Source organism: Morone saxatilis, unplaced genomic scaffold (genome assembly GCF_004916995.1).
Source record: "Morone saxatilis isolate NCDOM2014 unplaced genomic scaffold, NCSU_SB_2.0 Contig22, whole genome shotgun sequence".
Lineage (NCBI taxonomy): Eukaryota > Metazoa > Chordata > Actinopteri > Moronidae > Morone > Morone saxatilis.
This window is the reverse complement of record NW_023339785.1, coordinates 24,666,148-24,683,054: the sequence shown is the minus strand read 5'-3', so window position 1 is coordinate 24,683,054 and position 16,907 is coordinate 24,666,148. Positions and strand designations below refer to the sequence as shown.

Genomic DNA, 16,907 nt, shown 5'->3' with positions numbered 1-16,907 from the left:
ACACACACACACACACACCCAGGCTAGGCCTTACTAATGTCATTAGATGTTGGACACCTCTTGAACATTTCATTGGTCCAGACTGAGGTATAGATTTCAGCCGCAGGCCACAGATTGTATTTACTGGTTGTTTAATTAGAAATTGGATTCATCGGAGTTTCCACGTTGTGTTAGATTAATCAGTCCAGGACAGCGAGGTGGATCCATGGACCGTTAGACATGCTGTGGAGACACCAATTATAGTGTAACATGTTATTTTACAAACACTGTATTTTATTTTTGCTAAGCAAGTGACTTTAGGAATCTTCCAACCCTGTAGTCTCAAAAACCTCAAAAACAATTAAATGGATTGCAATGAAATTTGGTCTAAACATTCACGGTCATTTGTCTAACTTCAGGTCCTGACAGGATTCCTCTAGAACTGTGATGATTAATTAAGTAATACAATTTTGGCCAGCAAACATGGTTAACAGTCCTAAATGATTTTAGTTTGTTATAATGTGTACTTGTAATGAAATTTGTCTCAAGGAAAGCGTTTTTAGTGAATGAGGTCATTTGGAGTTTTAATGATTACAGATTAGTTCTATTGTTTGTGAACTGAGACATTTTTGTCATTTCCGTATTTAAATTTGGTGCCACTACAGTCTAAACGGCATTGTCCTCACCTTGACCAACTTTCTGCTCAGATAAACAGAACAGAGGTTCTGACAGACAAGAAGTAAATTGAGTAGACTAGTGAGGCAGCCCTGCAGAGAGTCTTTTACATGTTAAATACACCTGAGCATATTTTCTGTCCCTCGTGTACTCTTGTTTGAAGCTACATTTTAAATTGGCAAAGATCAAGGTTAATTTGAATTGGCAAAAATGTCAAGGAACTTCACAAAGACAATTAATTTAGTCCTTTCCAACTTTACCGGACTTTATATGAGTGAGCAATATAAGATGAAAAATGTTGGCCATGTTGATGTTTGAAATGTATGATGTAGGTTATTGGATGTGACCACCGTATTTGCACCTTGTCTCCAAAGAGGTGCCATTTATTTTGTCCCCAATATGTACTTCCTACCTTCCCTGCCTTTGCCAGGATATCAAACACGTGAACATCTCGCCTTTTCTCCTAAAGAAGCTCACATAATAGATAATGTTAAGATAATCTCTGTAAGATCAGCGTGAACTGGTCCTGACCAGGCAGGTCGAGCTCACTCTTTCATTTCCTGAGCAGGCGGGATGATGACAAGCAGGCGAGGACGGTGCAATAACAGGAAGCCACAGGCAGATTCATTAGTTGACCGGTAGAAACATACAGTTTATGGTGCACAAGAGCACTTCAGCAGAACATCTCAAACCATCCAGTGATGTAACCACGAGGCCGCCCTGCCTACCAAACATCTGATCGATGGGGTAGATTTTTCCACCAGTCCAAGCGCTCATGTGACTTATGAGGGCGTAATTTGGCAATGGAGGTCATCCATTATTTAAATGAGCTCCATTTTTCAAACCCCTCCACCCCTAACAAATTATCCAGCAGCACTGCCATCCATCTGACCGGCTGGAGGGGGAGTCAATGATCCATGCTTTGTCTCTCTGATTTCCTCTGTCTTGTGTGTTCTCCTCCTAACCATCCTCTTAATTTTTCAACTCAGATTTATATATTATATATTTATATATTTATCTCTACTGCATGTCTACGTAGGGGGAGTTACGGTAACCTAAGGTTTCAGAGGCTCACAGAGAAGCCGACAAACACGCCTCCAAATCCCAACAACTCGTCATGTGAACTTGAGCGTAAAGCAAGCTGACTGGTTGACCCAACTCCTGTTAAGGAGGTGGATTCAAATTAGAAAACAAAAAGCAAGTGAAAGCTGAACAGAAACAGTCATACAAAGCTCTCCAAGTTCTGTGTGGACAAAACATACATCATTTATAAGAAGAAGGAAAAGAGGTTGGCATTTTTGTGAGTAACCAGCTAATGTTCATACATTACCACCATCTTAAACATGGAAACATTTCTTGGAGGCTGTAGACAACAGATCAACTTCAGCTGCAAATGTCACTACGCCATAATTTAATGTATTTGACAAATGCATTTTGTCACAGTTTCTCTCGGGTTTCCTTCTGCCCAAAACTTTACCTCAAGCAAACAAAAATAGTTTTGCAGTTGCAAATTTGCAATTTCCATTCAGTTCTTTTTGTAATCCATCATAACTTTCATAGAAGGCTTTACTTGCAACCTTTTTCCTGTATTACTATTCATCTCTTTTTGAATCCCTCTCCCTCTCTTCCCTCCCGGCTCACCAGACAGTAGAAATTGGCCTTCCAGCAGTGAAGTCGGGGTGAAAAGCTACAGCGGTTCAGAAATGTTAAAGCCAAGTTTGTGCTTTCAGATAAATATTATATGACATCTCCTGGTTGAAGAGACACCGTCTTCACTCTGTGACCTCAGCTCGAGTTGATACAGTTTACTTACTACCTTTTCGTGCCCGAGGAGGATTTGCTGAGCCAACATGATTCGCTACCAAATACACAACCTCCTCTCCTACTGTCTGCCACTGAGCTGTTAAACCTACCTATCATAAGGTGAGAGAAACAAAAGACATACAGAACCAACATACAGAGCCTCTTAATGTCATTATAACAGCTAGTTCAGCTTTGAATACTAAAAACAAATACAGCCTAAATGTCTGTGTGTACATGGTAATGGTTTGTTTTGGTCATATACCGCAGAAAATCTAACACAGAGAACATCAATTACATTTCCATTTCAGCCTCAATGGAGGTTATTTCCATTATGAGCAGCTATAACTACTCTTTGTAAAAGCTATTCGGCTCTCAGACGTAATCATAAGTTTCACTCAGTGCTATTATTTCTCCACATACAGCAGTAACAGTTATACACATCATTCAGCTTTAACCAAATTTACTAAATTAATGAAATCATATCCACAAGGGCCCTCTGCTGCCCACTCTTTGACTGTTTGTTTGGGCTTCTGTTGAGCCGTGTTGTATCTCCACCTCTTTTAAATTTGTAGCTTTTGTGCATTAAAACCCCCCTGGGCACAAAGACGTGGCCCACAGAAAAACCGAGTGAAGTAATGAGCGATTGAATGCACAATAAGAGGACTGGGGCTGTTTGAGCACTTTGCCTCGAATTGCCCACCTTTGTCTGCAGTGGAAATCTGTGAGCCGGCCTCTAATGGACTGGTGGAGGAAGGAGTTAGACGGGAAGCAAAGGAAAGGAAGGATGGAGGAGTCCTAACTCCAGTGAACCTAACCAAACGGTGCACCAATAAACAAGCTCCATTCTTAACATATGAGCTCCTTCTTAACGACTTCTTTGTTACTGTGTTGTCAGCTACAGACATATTTGTTCTAATGATATCGCTTGTAATTAAAAACTTAGTTCATAACGAGTTTCAAGCCAAATGAAGTAGAGTTCGCCTCTCAAGGTCTATGGTTCTCTATGCTTTTTTTCCTTAGATCCTCTCACACTGGTCACCCTTCAAATGAATGCTTTGTTTAATTAATAATTAGTTGTACCTATATACCTTTTTCTTTTCAATGATCAAAAAACCAACATTAAAAAGATCTAGGGTTCATGGACATCGTGAAAAACCAGCCAATGATGAATTATCATTATTGATTATAACATACTGTGTGTACTCACATATGTGCATGTATGTGTGTACACTTGCTCTTTATTGCACTTGCACTTACATGCACATACACTATCCCCAGTACATATGGTGTGTGTTTGAGTGTTTTAACACAATAAAGCACAAACAGCGGACAGTCTGACCTTAACCCGACTCCCCAGTGAGTCCTGGGGAAAATTTCACCACACCCCGTCTCCCCAGTCCCACCAGCTGAGTGCTAATTTGTCATCCTCAGGTTTGCTGCCACCACACAGCACTGCAGGGCAATTAGGACCACTGTATGAGTCTGCTGCAGAGCGACGGGACCCGCCACCCCTCAGTTCACAAACACGAGAGGGAGCCACACAGTCCTTAAAGCCAGAGTGATTTACTGTGGTTCCTCAGAAATGTTCTCCTTTGGCTCCATAAAGAGGCAGTAATTCAGGATTTTATTGCCACATAACACTAAATGGCCACAATATATCTGTGAGGGTTGATCGGGTTGGTAATCAGTAGCAATGATTGAACCATTAATATTTAATGACCTTACTGGCTTCCAAAAGTAACTTTCAGTCATGTAATGTTTTCAAACTAAAACTTCTACACTGAAATCAGCGAGGGAACCTAAAAACTCTCTAACACACTAACTGGCATTCCCAGAAAAGCACCAGCTGAATCAGATTGAGGAATTAACAGTTTAATTATCAAATGAACAACCTTGCAAGACTGTGTCATCAGTGAGGCAAACATTGTGAGGTTTGTAACAGTGATTTATGTCTCAAGACCATGGCCTTGTTTTTTTCTATCTTTATCCATATCTTTATTTATTTAGATTTTAAAAAGTACTTTGGTTTTGTGTTAACTTTGATAAGCATTCTACCTCATTATAGATTCAAGCTTGTCACATTCAGTGACCCGTTGAAGCAGTAAGCACTGAATATAAATGCTGTCAAGAAGCTACACAACCATCTGCACAACTCTATTTTCCTAGATTTATTTATTTCTTTTGGATACAGTGCTTAAAATAAACACCTTTTCATTGTTTATACCCTTGCCTTTCCTCAAATAATCTCCTCAGTGGTGAAACATATTTAGCCCCTATTCTGGCCCTGGCTAAAGAAAGGCACTGGATGGTAAACCGGGCCTCCAGGCTCTCCTCTCACCAGCGCCTCAGAGGCAGATCAATACCCAGATGAAGTTTTCTCTCTGCTGTAGAATCCATAATTCATACACGCTAAGGTGGTCCTGTATTTACTATCGATCAGACGGAGGTAACAGCAGCAATATCGATAGGCCAGAGGGAGTCGCTTTCACGTCTAGAAAGCGGCTTCTGTCACAGATAAAGAGGTGAGCCCGTTTTAGGAGCAAAGGCAGAGAAAGTGCAGATAGATGCCGCTGTGCAAGGCATTTAACCCCAAATCATCCAGTCAACCTCAACTACGGATACTTTTGTTTTTGTAACATACATATTATTGACATTTGTTAAAGAAAATTTACATTTTGTTTTTAACAGACCATAAGACCATCACATATAATTGTTTGGCAACTTGATTATTTTCTTCAACAATTAACATCTCAATTGTTTTATCAATCATCTACAAAATGAAAGAACATCATATTTCCCAGAGTGACATTTTCAAAGTTTACCAAGCGTCTTAAACCAGTTCAGTTTACAATAAAAACAGTGAAATGTGTGGCATGTTATGTCTTTACATTGGGCCTACTAAAAATTGCAAGTGGTTCACTTTCAATAAAATAAAGGCTCACCAGTGAGGATTGCATACTTGCCAGTAAAATGCCATATCGGGCTCTAAAGAGAAACACATAGTTTTGAGTAAATGGCGGTGGATAAAGACACAGTTTATGAGCGGAAACACAAGGGAGCATTTACATTATCCTGGAGGTTAGTTGGGTGGCGTTATAAGAAACTATGCAACTGCATTATGTCGTTTGCCATAACAACAGCGGACAGCATCTCGCTTGCATGGCAGCTAAGAGGGTCTTTGCTGTTTTTTTAATAACCACCATACAAACTATTTGCATATGGGCAAATAAAAAATTTACTTTAGGCAAGTGCAAATAATTAGCTAATTATTTCATCACTTGTCCACATCACCTCACTCCCTGTCTCTTTCATGTTGAAAATTACTTTTACACTGGAAAACTCTACTCTACTACTATATACTGTGGAAGAACAGCACCCTCTTCCTGTTTGGTAACATAAAATGATTCAGCAGATTTCCCTTCAAATCCAATGTTGAACTGTGTAGTTAATAGCGTAGACTATGTTGAAATACAAAACAAACACGTACATGAATCTATGATTAATGAGTCAGAATTATTTTGAAAGTGAGGGTGAATACCTGGATGAGGAGGCACAGGTAGTGCTGACAGATGGCCGACAGCAGATGGAAGAATGTGTCTTCCTCTGTCTCTGTGGTTCTTTGAAGATTTTCCAGCTGGCTCTCCGTCTTCTGTCTTGTTTTCCAAGATGCCTCAAGGATCTTCAAGGGAACCCCATTGCCTAATAATCCTCAAAACTGCCAACGTTTTCATAGTGGAATATCACAGACGCATGTGGGTGCCAATGTACCTGTGGTATATTGTCATGTGTTTTTATTCCTATATCTCATATTAAATTAGTTTTGTGCAACAAAGTCTAGACAAGCAATCAGTTTGTGATTACCTTTAAGTATCCAAAATCTGGACAGTAAAATTGAGGCAGATGTTCCTCATCGTCAAGCAGCACCAATTGTGACTGTTTTAATGACAAAGATGTACAGATATTTAATATTTCCCCCAGCAATTGTTGTCAGGCTGGAAAAGTCAGTAAAACAGCACTGTGTTTACCTCCAGTATCTCTTATTTTCTATACAGGGGCCACCAAAGACATGGGTAAGATGTTGGGTGGGGAGGAGGAGAAGGACCCGGATGCAGCCAAGAAAGAGGAGGAGCGGCAGGAGGCACTGAGGCAGCAAGAAGAGGAGAGGAAGGCCAAGCACGCCCGCATGGAGGCAGAGAGGGAAAAAGTACGGCAGACCATCAGAGACAAGGTAAGAAACTCTCCTGTGGTTTAACCCAGGGCTTCCTGTAATCTAAGGAGGTCAAAACTCCAGCAACATTTCACATCTCTGTTGTCAGACCAATGCATTTCATCAGCCGACCAGACTCCACTACGTAGCAGATAATCATAAACTAACTATACATAATTGTTAGAGTTAGATGAGGAAATATGTATGTCCAATAAAATTGATTGTTTTTACCACTGACAGGCTCAAATTGTTATTCTACGTGTCTGACAACATTATCGAAAGCATGCCTACAGAGATGGATTAGCCGTTACACAAGTATCACTCACCACCAGACTCCATAGACAAAAACAGTCATTTTACCTTGCATATCATAACATTGTAACTTCAAGTGGACAGAAACAAGCCTGCACTACATGAAATGCAGCTGAAAACTATCTTTCTCTCTTTCCCTGCATATCCCCTCTTGTTCTCTCTCTGTTCAGTATGGGCTGAAGAAGAAGGAGGAGAAAGAGGCGGAGGAGAAAGCAGCCATGGAGCAGGCCTGCGAGGGGTCGCTGACACGCCCGAAGAAGGCGATCCCGCGGGGCTGCGGGGATGACGACGAAGAGGATGAGGAGAGCATTCTCGACACTGTCCTCAAGTTTCTTCCAGGACCTCTACAGGACATGTTCAAGAAGTAAAAGAAAAAAAACAAAACAAATCAAACGAACCCTAAATTCAGGGTCCAGTCTGGCTTGGGCTAGGCTGCGGGGCAACGGGAGGCGGGGATGATTGCGTTGGGAAAGGGTTGAGTGAACTTGCAGGTTTGGGGAAAAGAGAGACTGGGGGGATTGGTTCGGGTATTTGTACGCAGGCAGGGTTTGAGTGTAGATTCGGGGCACGTAGGATTTGGGAGGGGGGTTATTGCCAAACTGTTAGAGGCTACACACTGCCTTTCTAGAAATCTTTTACTTTGTTCTTTTCTACTCCTCGACGATTGCGTCATTCTTCCCCTTTTTATTTGCCACGATTGCTGTACAACCTTTCAGCTGCCACTTAGCACATTTCTTACTATTAGTACGTTTTGTGTCCTTTTCCTGTTGTTATTTTTACACAGATTGAGGCCAGACATTTCGATTGGTTGGCCATCATCTGTTGCTAAGCAATGGTGACCAATGGAGAACAGTATTCCCTTAAAGAAGGGCAGCGGACGCCTCTGTCCTCTCGCTTTTGTGGTTTTTCAAATGGCACTGCCACCATGTTTTCCAGTAGATGGAGCATGTTGTGTTTATTTTAATAGGTGTTTTCTACTTTTATGAACCTGGTGTAGGTCTTTATATTGAAAAAAAAAAAAGAAAATCAGCATTTGAGTTTTTAGGACATGTGCCTTCATACCATCTCCTCCAGCAGAGGAATTGTAAATGAGGGTTTCATTTTCAGTCAGACAAGTGTACAGCATGTAGACACGCGTTCAAGTATACTACGTCGGACACTTTTGGAATAATGTATTTGATATCAAGTTGGCTAGTTGGCATGTTTTGGGGTTTCCAGAAGCCATCATTCAAAGTAGGTACTTCTGGAAATCGTGTGAAGGTCCAACAGTTTACAAAACTATCCAAAAAGAAATTTTTACAAAAGCTACACTTTCTAAGCCCGTCAGCTAGTTAGACTGAAAAGTTAAATTTACGATCTAGAACGTGTCAAGAACTCATGTCAGTATATGAATTTTCAATCACATGGATTTTAGAATAGATTTTACTGAGCTCAAGCTATCATCCCTGCAGGCAAACAAGACTCATTTGACCTTGTTTGAAACCCATTTGAAATTACTGCTGTTTTGTCCAGAAATTACAGATTTACAAATTAGACATCATGATTTTAGGTTGTGTGGTCCCCATAGACAATCAAAGTATTGACCACTTGGAAACAGTGGGGGTAGCCGGTACTGTACATGTTGTCATATCCTGTCATACCATCTATGATTGCTTAAAAGTGGGTTCTACATTAAGCACTTGATTAACTGATTGCTATTAAGTGTCTCTTAATTTAAACTATTTATTTTTTCTTCTTCATACATGAATGCAAATGCCAGGCAATGTCTGGATTTTATTTTATTTTTACTTAACTACTTTTTGTGAATGTGCTGCCAATTTCTTTTAATGCAACTGAAATTGTGATTGAATTCACATTCCAGCTGAGCTAACCTTTCCACTCACCGTTTAATGCAAAAGTTCACCTTGATCAAAGTTCATCAACATCAAGACCAAAGAAATACTGGTGAGACCTTACGATTTCTTTTGTCACCGCCGAGACAAAGACCTGCATGCCGAACCTGGTTTTTATCGTGCGTGCGAGGAAACGCCCGTTCAGTGTGTGCATGCATCCCAAAGACCACCACTAAACTAAAATGATACTCTCCTATTTCCTCTAAAATATTACATGGCTAAATTAAACTAGATCATTTAACTGTAGACTGAGCCTGAGAAAATCGGGCTGTGAGTCATCGCATCTCACTGCCTGAAGAGCTCACTTAGAGCCAAGTATATTCTGCATCCTGCATCTCTTAATCCAATGAAATATCATAGTGATTTGTCATATAGCATTTAAGTAGATGTGCTGTAAATGGAAACAATCTCTATTTAGTGAAACTACCTTAATATATGGACATTTATCAGTAAAACAAAGCATGTTGGTTATTCCTAAATGATCTGGTGGCTTTTCAGTGGTTAGTTATGCGACCATGTATGATTAATACATTGTTCCACAAGTTTGTAACTTAAAATAACATTAAGATTTGATAAGACTATTGATGGAGTTGGCATAAGCACTATAAAAAGCATTTTCCTTTTTTTTTATTTTCTAGTTCAGATAGGACTTTTCACTAGACAAAGCCATATTGTTTAGATTGCAATAATTACTTAAAATTATTAAAAAAGAGAATAGTTCAACGTCGAAAGTTAAGTGTCTCATGTTTGTTTTCTGTAAAATTAGAGAAAAGATTTGCATATCTGTTTGTAAATCCTCGCCATTCTTGTATCTTTAAAGATGTATACGAATGTATACACAGAGAAAATGTATGTAGAAAAAAGACGCCATTGTTATAACTGTCTCAGTGTACTACATGTGTACTGTAAGTGTGTGTGTGTGTGTGTGTGTTTATATGTGTGTGTCTTTCTACATGTCTGTGACGTGAGACCATGTTGTTGACTCATATAGTCCTGGTTTATACTACGTAAATGTGTCTTTGAACTATTTTGTGCACAGGCTGAAGCTAGGGCGGCTGCCTAGTTGTTGCCATGTCTAAAGAAAAAAAAATACTTAACACATTCCTTTCAAATGTTGAGCATGCAAAATGTTTGGTAGAAAAGAGAATACACCAAATATCAAAAGACAAAAAAATAGACTATTTCCTGTTTCTGTAGGAGTCTCCAGGCAACAGAATCTGTGCATTGGATCCAGAAAGGTGAGCTGTGCAATGGGCTTGTTGAGTGTTCGATGTTCTTTGTTTTCTGAGATTTGGTGAAGCTTCAGGCCGTGATTCCACAGGAGCTTTAGCTGAGACACAGCGCTTGTCTGTGAGTGTACAAAAAAGTCCCAGTTTTGCACTAAAAGTTTGTAGTTGCAGTAGTAGTGCGGTATCACATTGGAAATGTGGCAAAATTAAGCATACTCAGAGATGTCAGACTGAGTTTGCTTGCTTTATGAGTTGTTGAAGGTATTCAATCTTCAGACAAATAATATGCTTTCTTTCTTCTCACATTGGTGCACAGAAGTCACAGTTAGGTTGATGTCTGTTGTTACACAAAACATTTAGATGATTTCTTACCAAATTAGTATGGTCAAATACTGTATGCTTTATTATTGCAAGGACGTTCACAAGGCCGGGCTAAATTTGCCCGGGCAACAGCCTGTTTGCCCCCCTCTGGAAAAGAAAAGGAAGGAAAAATAATGTTTTTGTTTGTTGAGGCTGCATAAATACAAGTTAGACCAAGTTAATGCACCATATTATCAAAACTTGTATTACTTTTTGACACGTACGCATCACGTTGCGCAATATTTTTTATATTATGTTGTCACATGAACCAATATTAGCTAGTTAACATGATGGCAGCAGTCTACATGCAATATTGTGCAACATAACGCAAACGTGACAAGCTGAGGAAGAAGCTCAGTCATCACAGTATGGTCATATGGTTAGCCTATTTCCATGACCACTAACTCCAGTTTGTACACTTTTTTGTGTCCCTTCTGTGAAATACGATTGAGACCTGTTGGTTAAGACTAATTTGCCAGACGAATTTGATTTGAACTTGAACTTGTGCCAGTTGGGCTAGAAATCATCCTGTGTGCTCACGGCCTGAAAACATCAACTCTGAGATTAATTGAAGGCTTTTTAAAAAGACAATGGGGGACGTGCAATTAGAAAAAAGAAAGAATAGATACTGTAACTAAATGATTTGCTTTTTGATAAGCTGTAGTACTAAAAATAAAATTTTGATTTAAATGTAAAATACATCATGCAAATTGTCATGTCTCTATATAAGAGACCAACCTGCGGAGAGATTTATTTTAATGGAGCCGCTTTGCTCATTATCATACCACCCATGTTGGAATAATGCATGAGCGTCAGCAACATAAATTTAAATGGTTGCAGTTTTTAGTGCAGCGTGCATTGTATGAGTCGTCTGAGGAGAATTACGGTGATTTATTTCATTTATTGCATTAACACAGGGATTCCCACAAGTCCTCCTGCCAGGTGCCAGGCCAGTTTCACCTACAGCACGTGGATTAAGTTTATTCAAGCTTTGTATCTCCCTGGTGGATGGGGAAAAGGGGACATAAATCCTGGACTATAGGCTTAATTCACGTGCCCCTTCATGGAAATACAGCCATACATCCTCTGTATGTAAAATAGTCTCTCAGCGGGACTCGTCTCGAGGCGTCACAGCATGTGAACTGCCTTTGAAAAGGGCTATTACCATGTCATCTGTATGTGAGGTTAGTGGTAACTCATCTGTCGCACATCTGTGCTTGTCCTGGCGTGAAGTGTTGTTTTAATTCATTGTGGTTGCATGAGATACTTCAGTGTGGAAAATTGTGTTTGTGGAGCCGCTATGGCTTTTCAGTTTAGATAAATCCTTGGGTTGATAGACACTAGTGTAAAAGCAAGGAGTTGTTGCTCTAGGGGTAAAGTGTTAGTTTACATGGAATATATAAACTGTATATTTTCCTACACAGACCTAGTGGGTGAATGAGAGGGATGAAAACTGTGGAAAAGTGTAGATTTTGACATGAAAGGCCTCAAAGACATTAAACAAATACATCAAATCTTCTCTAAAACATCTTAGCTTAAAGGTTACCCTTGTTTGGATGGTTTTAGGGGAGACTCTGGATTATCAAAGCATCTTCTGTTGTCAGGAGCCCAGAAACATTCAGAGAACTGAGAAACAGGCTTGGCTTGAAACTGCCATTCAAAACCACACATCCCCCCCCCCCCCAAAAAAAAGAAAAGATTTTCCATTAGCATTGGTGATATTACAATCTATCAACACAAGAGAATTTATACCGGCAGCGTGCAACCAACATGTCGTAAATGTTTACTTCTTAAATATAACTATGATTATGAAACACAATGAGCTACTGAAACGGAGAGAACATTTTAGGATAAAAACCTTCCTTTAAACTTTATCGTTCTATCCAACTCCAAACAAGGCTGGACATTTCAGAACGCTGTAATGATGTCATAACGTTTGTCTTTTTCGTAACATTTTTACGTACATTTACAAATATTATTGTAACTGCCCTGCTGATTCCTGCCAGTAAATCCAGAAGTGAAAGTTTACTTTCCCTCCAGTGGAAGTTGAGATTTTGGTGAGCTCTTGTTAGCTCTGAGCACAACTGTTACTGTGAAGAGAAATACATTCCAGTCTTTTTGGCATTTGCACTAGAATACGTTGAAATGTTACACTAACAACGGTTATGGCATCTAATGAGTCACTATCAACTGCCTGTATTTTTTAATTTTTTAACGCCAGCCCTCTAAACGGTAAAGTTGAAAGGTGAGAGGTAAAATTAAATTAGCCACCACCGTAGAGGTAATCCCTTTAGTCCAACACAATTGGCAATGTTCGCAAGTTTGCTGATGATGTGACCTCTTCACTGTCTGGTAAGGCAGCTGGAGACCCCATGTGGAGGGGCTGGAACTAACACAGACTATGGTAAACAGTGGAAACTGGTGACAACAAAATGTGTAAGAAAATGGGGGAATCGATTATACAAAAAAAAGGATTAAAAAGGGATAAACAATTGAAAAAGGGAACCGATGTTCCTACAATTGAATCAAGAGGGTCTTTCTTTTTAATTCAGGGTGAAAATAATTTCAGGCTCCAGAGGTTAAGAATGTAAAATATGAGTTCTTATGCTATTTTTTCCTTAATTGCATGTCATATACTCTATGTGGAGCCCAGTCACTGTAAAACTGTCTCATCGATGGAATTGAATCATTCTTTTTGGAAACTAAATGCATAACACTAATAATAAAAGGTTTATAAAAAGCTACCTGTGTCTTTATTCTGCCTTTACTTCAGTGGTACTTACTCACAAACCACATTGGTTTCATTGATTGCTGAGAGTTCCTCGGGTGTGTTTTCTGTTACATGATCTAAAATGTCTCAAATTGAGTGTGGATGACAGCTTTCAGCCTTTCTAAAAAAACAAAACCACAGTATCAAAAGTGCAAGGAATGCTGGGCTAATTGGCTTAATTGGGTTTCAGGCTATATATCCCTATTGCATATTGTTGATACATATACTGTAGTTTGTTCCTTACTGGATTTGGGACGTTTATCCAAAGTACTTATGATAAATAATCTTTACGTCCTTACACTTGAGATATGAGAAGTGACACATTAATATCACTTTACAGATAATGGTGGAAAAAAGATAACATGATTTTATAAACATGCACTGTAATAACACTAGCCAAACCTGTAATATAAGAACAATGCCACATGGATTGGCAATTGATGCTGATTGTCTCAGACCAGAATTTAACATCTATCTACAGTGCTGAATTAGCATTATATAAGTTCATTTGTAACCTACGTAGCAAGCTGGAGGTGTAGCATTAGGCTAACCAAGGGGCAACCCACAACACATTTAAATAGAGTTGTGAAATTTCCCATCTTATTTATTTATCTCCTGGATGATGGGTTTAAGATATCAGATTTTGTTCAGAATTTTGGCATGCCACCATCCGGCACAGGTCTAAATACTACGAGATCCATTAGCTTGGGCGGCAGTTGCCATGGAGAAGCTTGAGGCCATTAAGAGGCATGAATTGGCATTCTTCGTCGTCACAGCTGAGAACAAAACACGGCACCACAGTTGATGAACAAGGGAGAAGGTCCATGGCAATAAAAACAGACAATATATCCAAAAACATTGTTAGATGTTACAATGTTCTGTTGTCCTATAGAATTCAATTACATCAATAACTTTTACTGACATTTATTTTCTCTTTATATTTCTATATTTGGTGTTGAGGTAATCCTAAAGTAACAGAAAGTAATTAAGTTTAATATTGTGATAGTTGGATTGGGTTACTGACTCTTTTTATTTACTTAAATTACATTTTTAAAGTAACCCACTGGGTTGGTTTCATGCATTGACACTATATATAAGGTTTCATGTCCAAGCAAGCAGTAGAATGGCTCCACCCACTTTGATTCAAAGCAAAATGGCACCCATTTATCTGTGAGGGAAGGACAACACATACATTAAACACTGGCGAACCTATAGTCATACACTGAAAGTTTGTCATGGATTTGACCTCCAATGGAGCCGAATCACCACCACAACTGCCATGACAGGAGCCGCTAAACTGCAGCTAGCTAGTGAGGAAAGAATCTAAAAAAGCTGCTTTATTTGTGGCAAGAGGCTAACTCGGAGCTGTCCGACTGCCCATTTGTTTTATAAAAATTAAATTCCCCTCTGGCTGATGAACTTTTGTTTTATTTGTCTAAGTTTCATGTGTAACGTATTCAATTAATTATTGATTGTAGAATAGAATAGAATAGAATAGAATAGAATAGATAATACTTTATTGTATTGTATTGTTTATTAAAACGGTTCAATTTGCATTTAGGGATTCTGTACCTTCTGCCACAAGGCAAGAGCTCGTAGTAATTGTAATGAATTAAAATTGCAATATGCTAATTGGGGCTGCAGTTAAAGGTAAAATGTGGGACAAAGAGCATTATAATGATGTACTCTATTTCAGTCCCACAAATCTGGTTCTCCAGATCTAAGAAATCATTTGTTTAGTACAAGAGAACCCAGCGAATGTCACATCATCATGATTTAATTAGATTTTCACTGAAAATGAAAAATATGATGAAAAACTGATTGTTCCCACTAATCATAAATCACATTGCAATTGTAATATCTGTCAACAATAATCACAATATGGTCATGTAACCCTAATATGAATTAATTAAAAATAAAGTTGATTTATAACCAATTCATCTCTACAACACCTGTAAAAGTGGGCTATTAGTTTGATGTGGAGAAATACTTTTAAGTGGATACAAAGGTGTTTTGAAGAAAGAAAACCTTTTAGACAATTACTAATAAAGCTGATTCATGGCTGAGGAAACCAGTATTCCCGCAGTGACTGACCTTTTTAATTAAAGAAATCTCCTCTATAATTAAATAGTTTGCTGCATGTTCCGGGGTATTAATGAAACTCCTATAGTGAACATTAATCACCAAAGGCTCGGCCAACAAACATTCACTAATCCCACAAAAAAACCCAACCATATGCAAAGTGTGTGCATATGTTAGGGGTTGATAATGTATGATCGCAGAGACCCAGGGCCTCTAAGTCACTCTGTAAAGTATACAGTCTACTGCATTTGTTTAAAGGAATATTTCACCAAAAAGCCATGAGTTTAGTGTTAATTCTCTGATTTGAAAGGAAGAAGTTAGTTTGCTCCTGTTGATTCCATTCCAACTGCAACACAGTTTCATGGTGAAAATTAAAATGTCTTTATAGACTTTTCACAGCATAATCAATTCTCTATCTGTATGCTCAGTATTGGCTGATAATTGTGTTTTTTATAGTTGAAAAAATAGACTTTAAACACAGTGTAAATGAGTTTGCCAGGTGATACAAGGCCTCGGTTTGTGGGAAGAGAAATCTGTATCTGTGTTTTTCTATAGCGGTAGAAGGTAGTAGTGATGGCAGAGTTGTTCATTTCAGTTGCCCAAAAGCTAAAGTGTGATATTAATGAGCTTCTGTGGTTGATCTCAATGTATGAACAATGGTGTGAAGCTTGTGGCCGTTCTGGCTCTGTGTTGAACAGACTTCACTGATAGGCGCAAGTTGACAGGCAGAACAGCATTTATTCAGCAGCGGAGCATTAAGAGGCTCAACTGCAGCAAACCGTAGCTTTTTTTTTTAATACCGGACCAAACAGAAAGATATATGAATCATACACAGTATATTCACTGAAATAACTGATCATAGTTTCAGCTGCAACTGCATATTCCGCCTCATGATACAGACCAGTGTTGATATTTTGTATTATTTATTCATCTTTCCCTGACATCAAAACTCGGTTTAAATTGTCTAACCTGAACCAGACCGTAACCATTATTTATTTACCACACATTGAAAATAAAAAGAGATATACACTTGTAGTTACTAAAAGATGAATACATCAGAATGCAATGTTTACAAGGTTTTCCTCTCTAGCATCAAGTGCAAAAGTAGCCAGAATGCTTCACAAAGATGCATTGTCCTTCCAAGCTGAGCTGCAGCTAACAATTCTTTTTATTTTCAGCTAATCTTCCCATTATTTATGCCCATTATTTTATTGATTTGTCGATTAACTTGACTATAAAGTGTCAGTAAGTCCTGACAAAATCCTGCCACAATGTCCCAGAGTCTGAGGTGACGAAATGTATGGATTTGTCTGAACAACAGTCCAAAACCCAAAGATATTCAGTTTAAAAAACAAGTCACACACAAATAGCAACAAATCTGCATTTAAGAAGCTGGAAGAAGTGAATTCTTCTAATTTTTTCTTAAACAATAGATTTTTAAAAAGATCACAATTGATTTTCTGTAGATCCTTTAATCAATTAATCCCTGCAGTGTGTTCTGAATTTGCACCACTTAATATTGATATTCACTTGTCACGGTCCCATAAGGTGAGCCTGGTCAGTAATAATAATAATAATAATAATAATAATAACACCTT

The 16,907-nt window shown here is 38.7% G+C and overlaps 1 protein-coding gene across 1 annotated transcript in view; it reads left to right on the top strand.

Annotated features, from left to right (window-relative positions):
- Positions 1 to 13,163, top strand: part of LOC118334117 (complexin-2) — a 47,987-nt gene extending 34,824 nt beyond the window's left edge. The window contains exons 3-4 of the mRNA XM_035669946.1: positions 6,510 to 6,685; positions 7,147 to 13,163. Coding sequence (XP_035525839.1) covers positions 6,510 to 6,685; positions 7,147 to 7,344 — 374 coding nt within the window. The 3' untranslated portion in view covers positions 7,345 to 13,163. The remainder of the gene's footprint in view (positions 1 to 6,509; positions 6,686 to 7,146) is intronic.
- Positions 13,164 to 16,907: the final 3,744 nt, after the last annotated feature.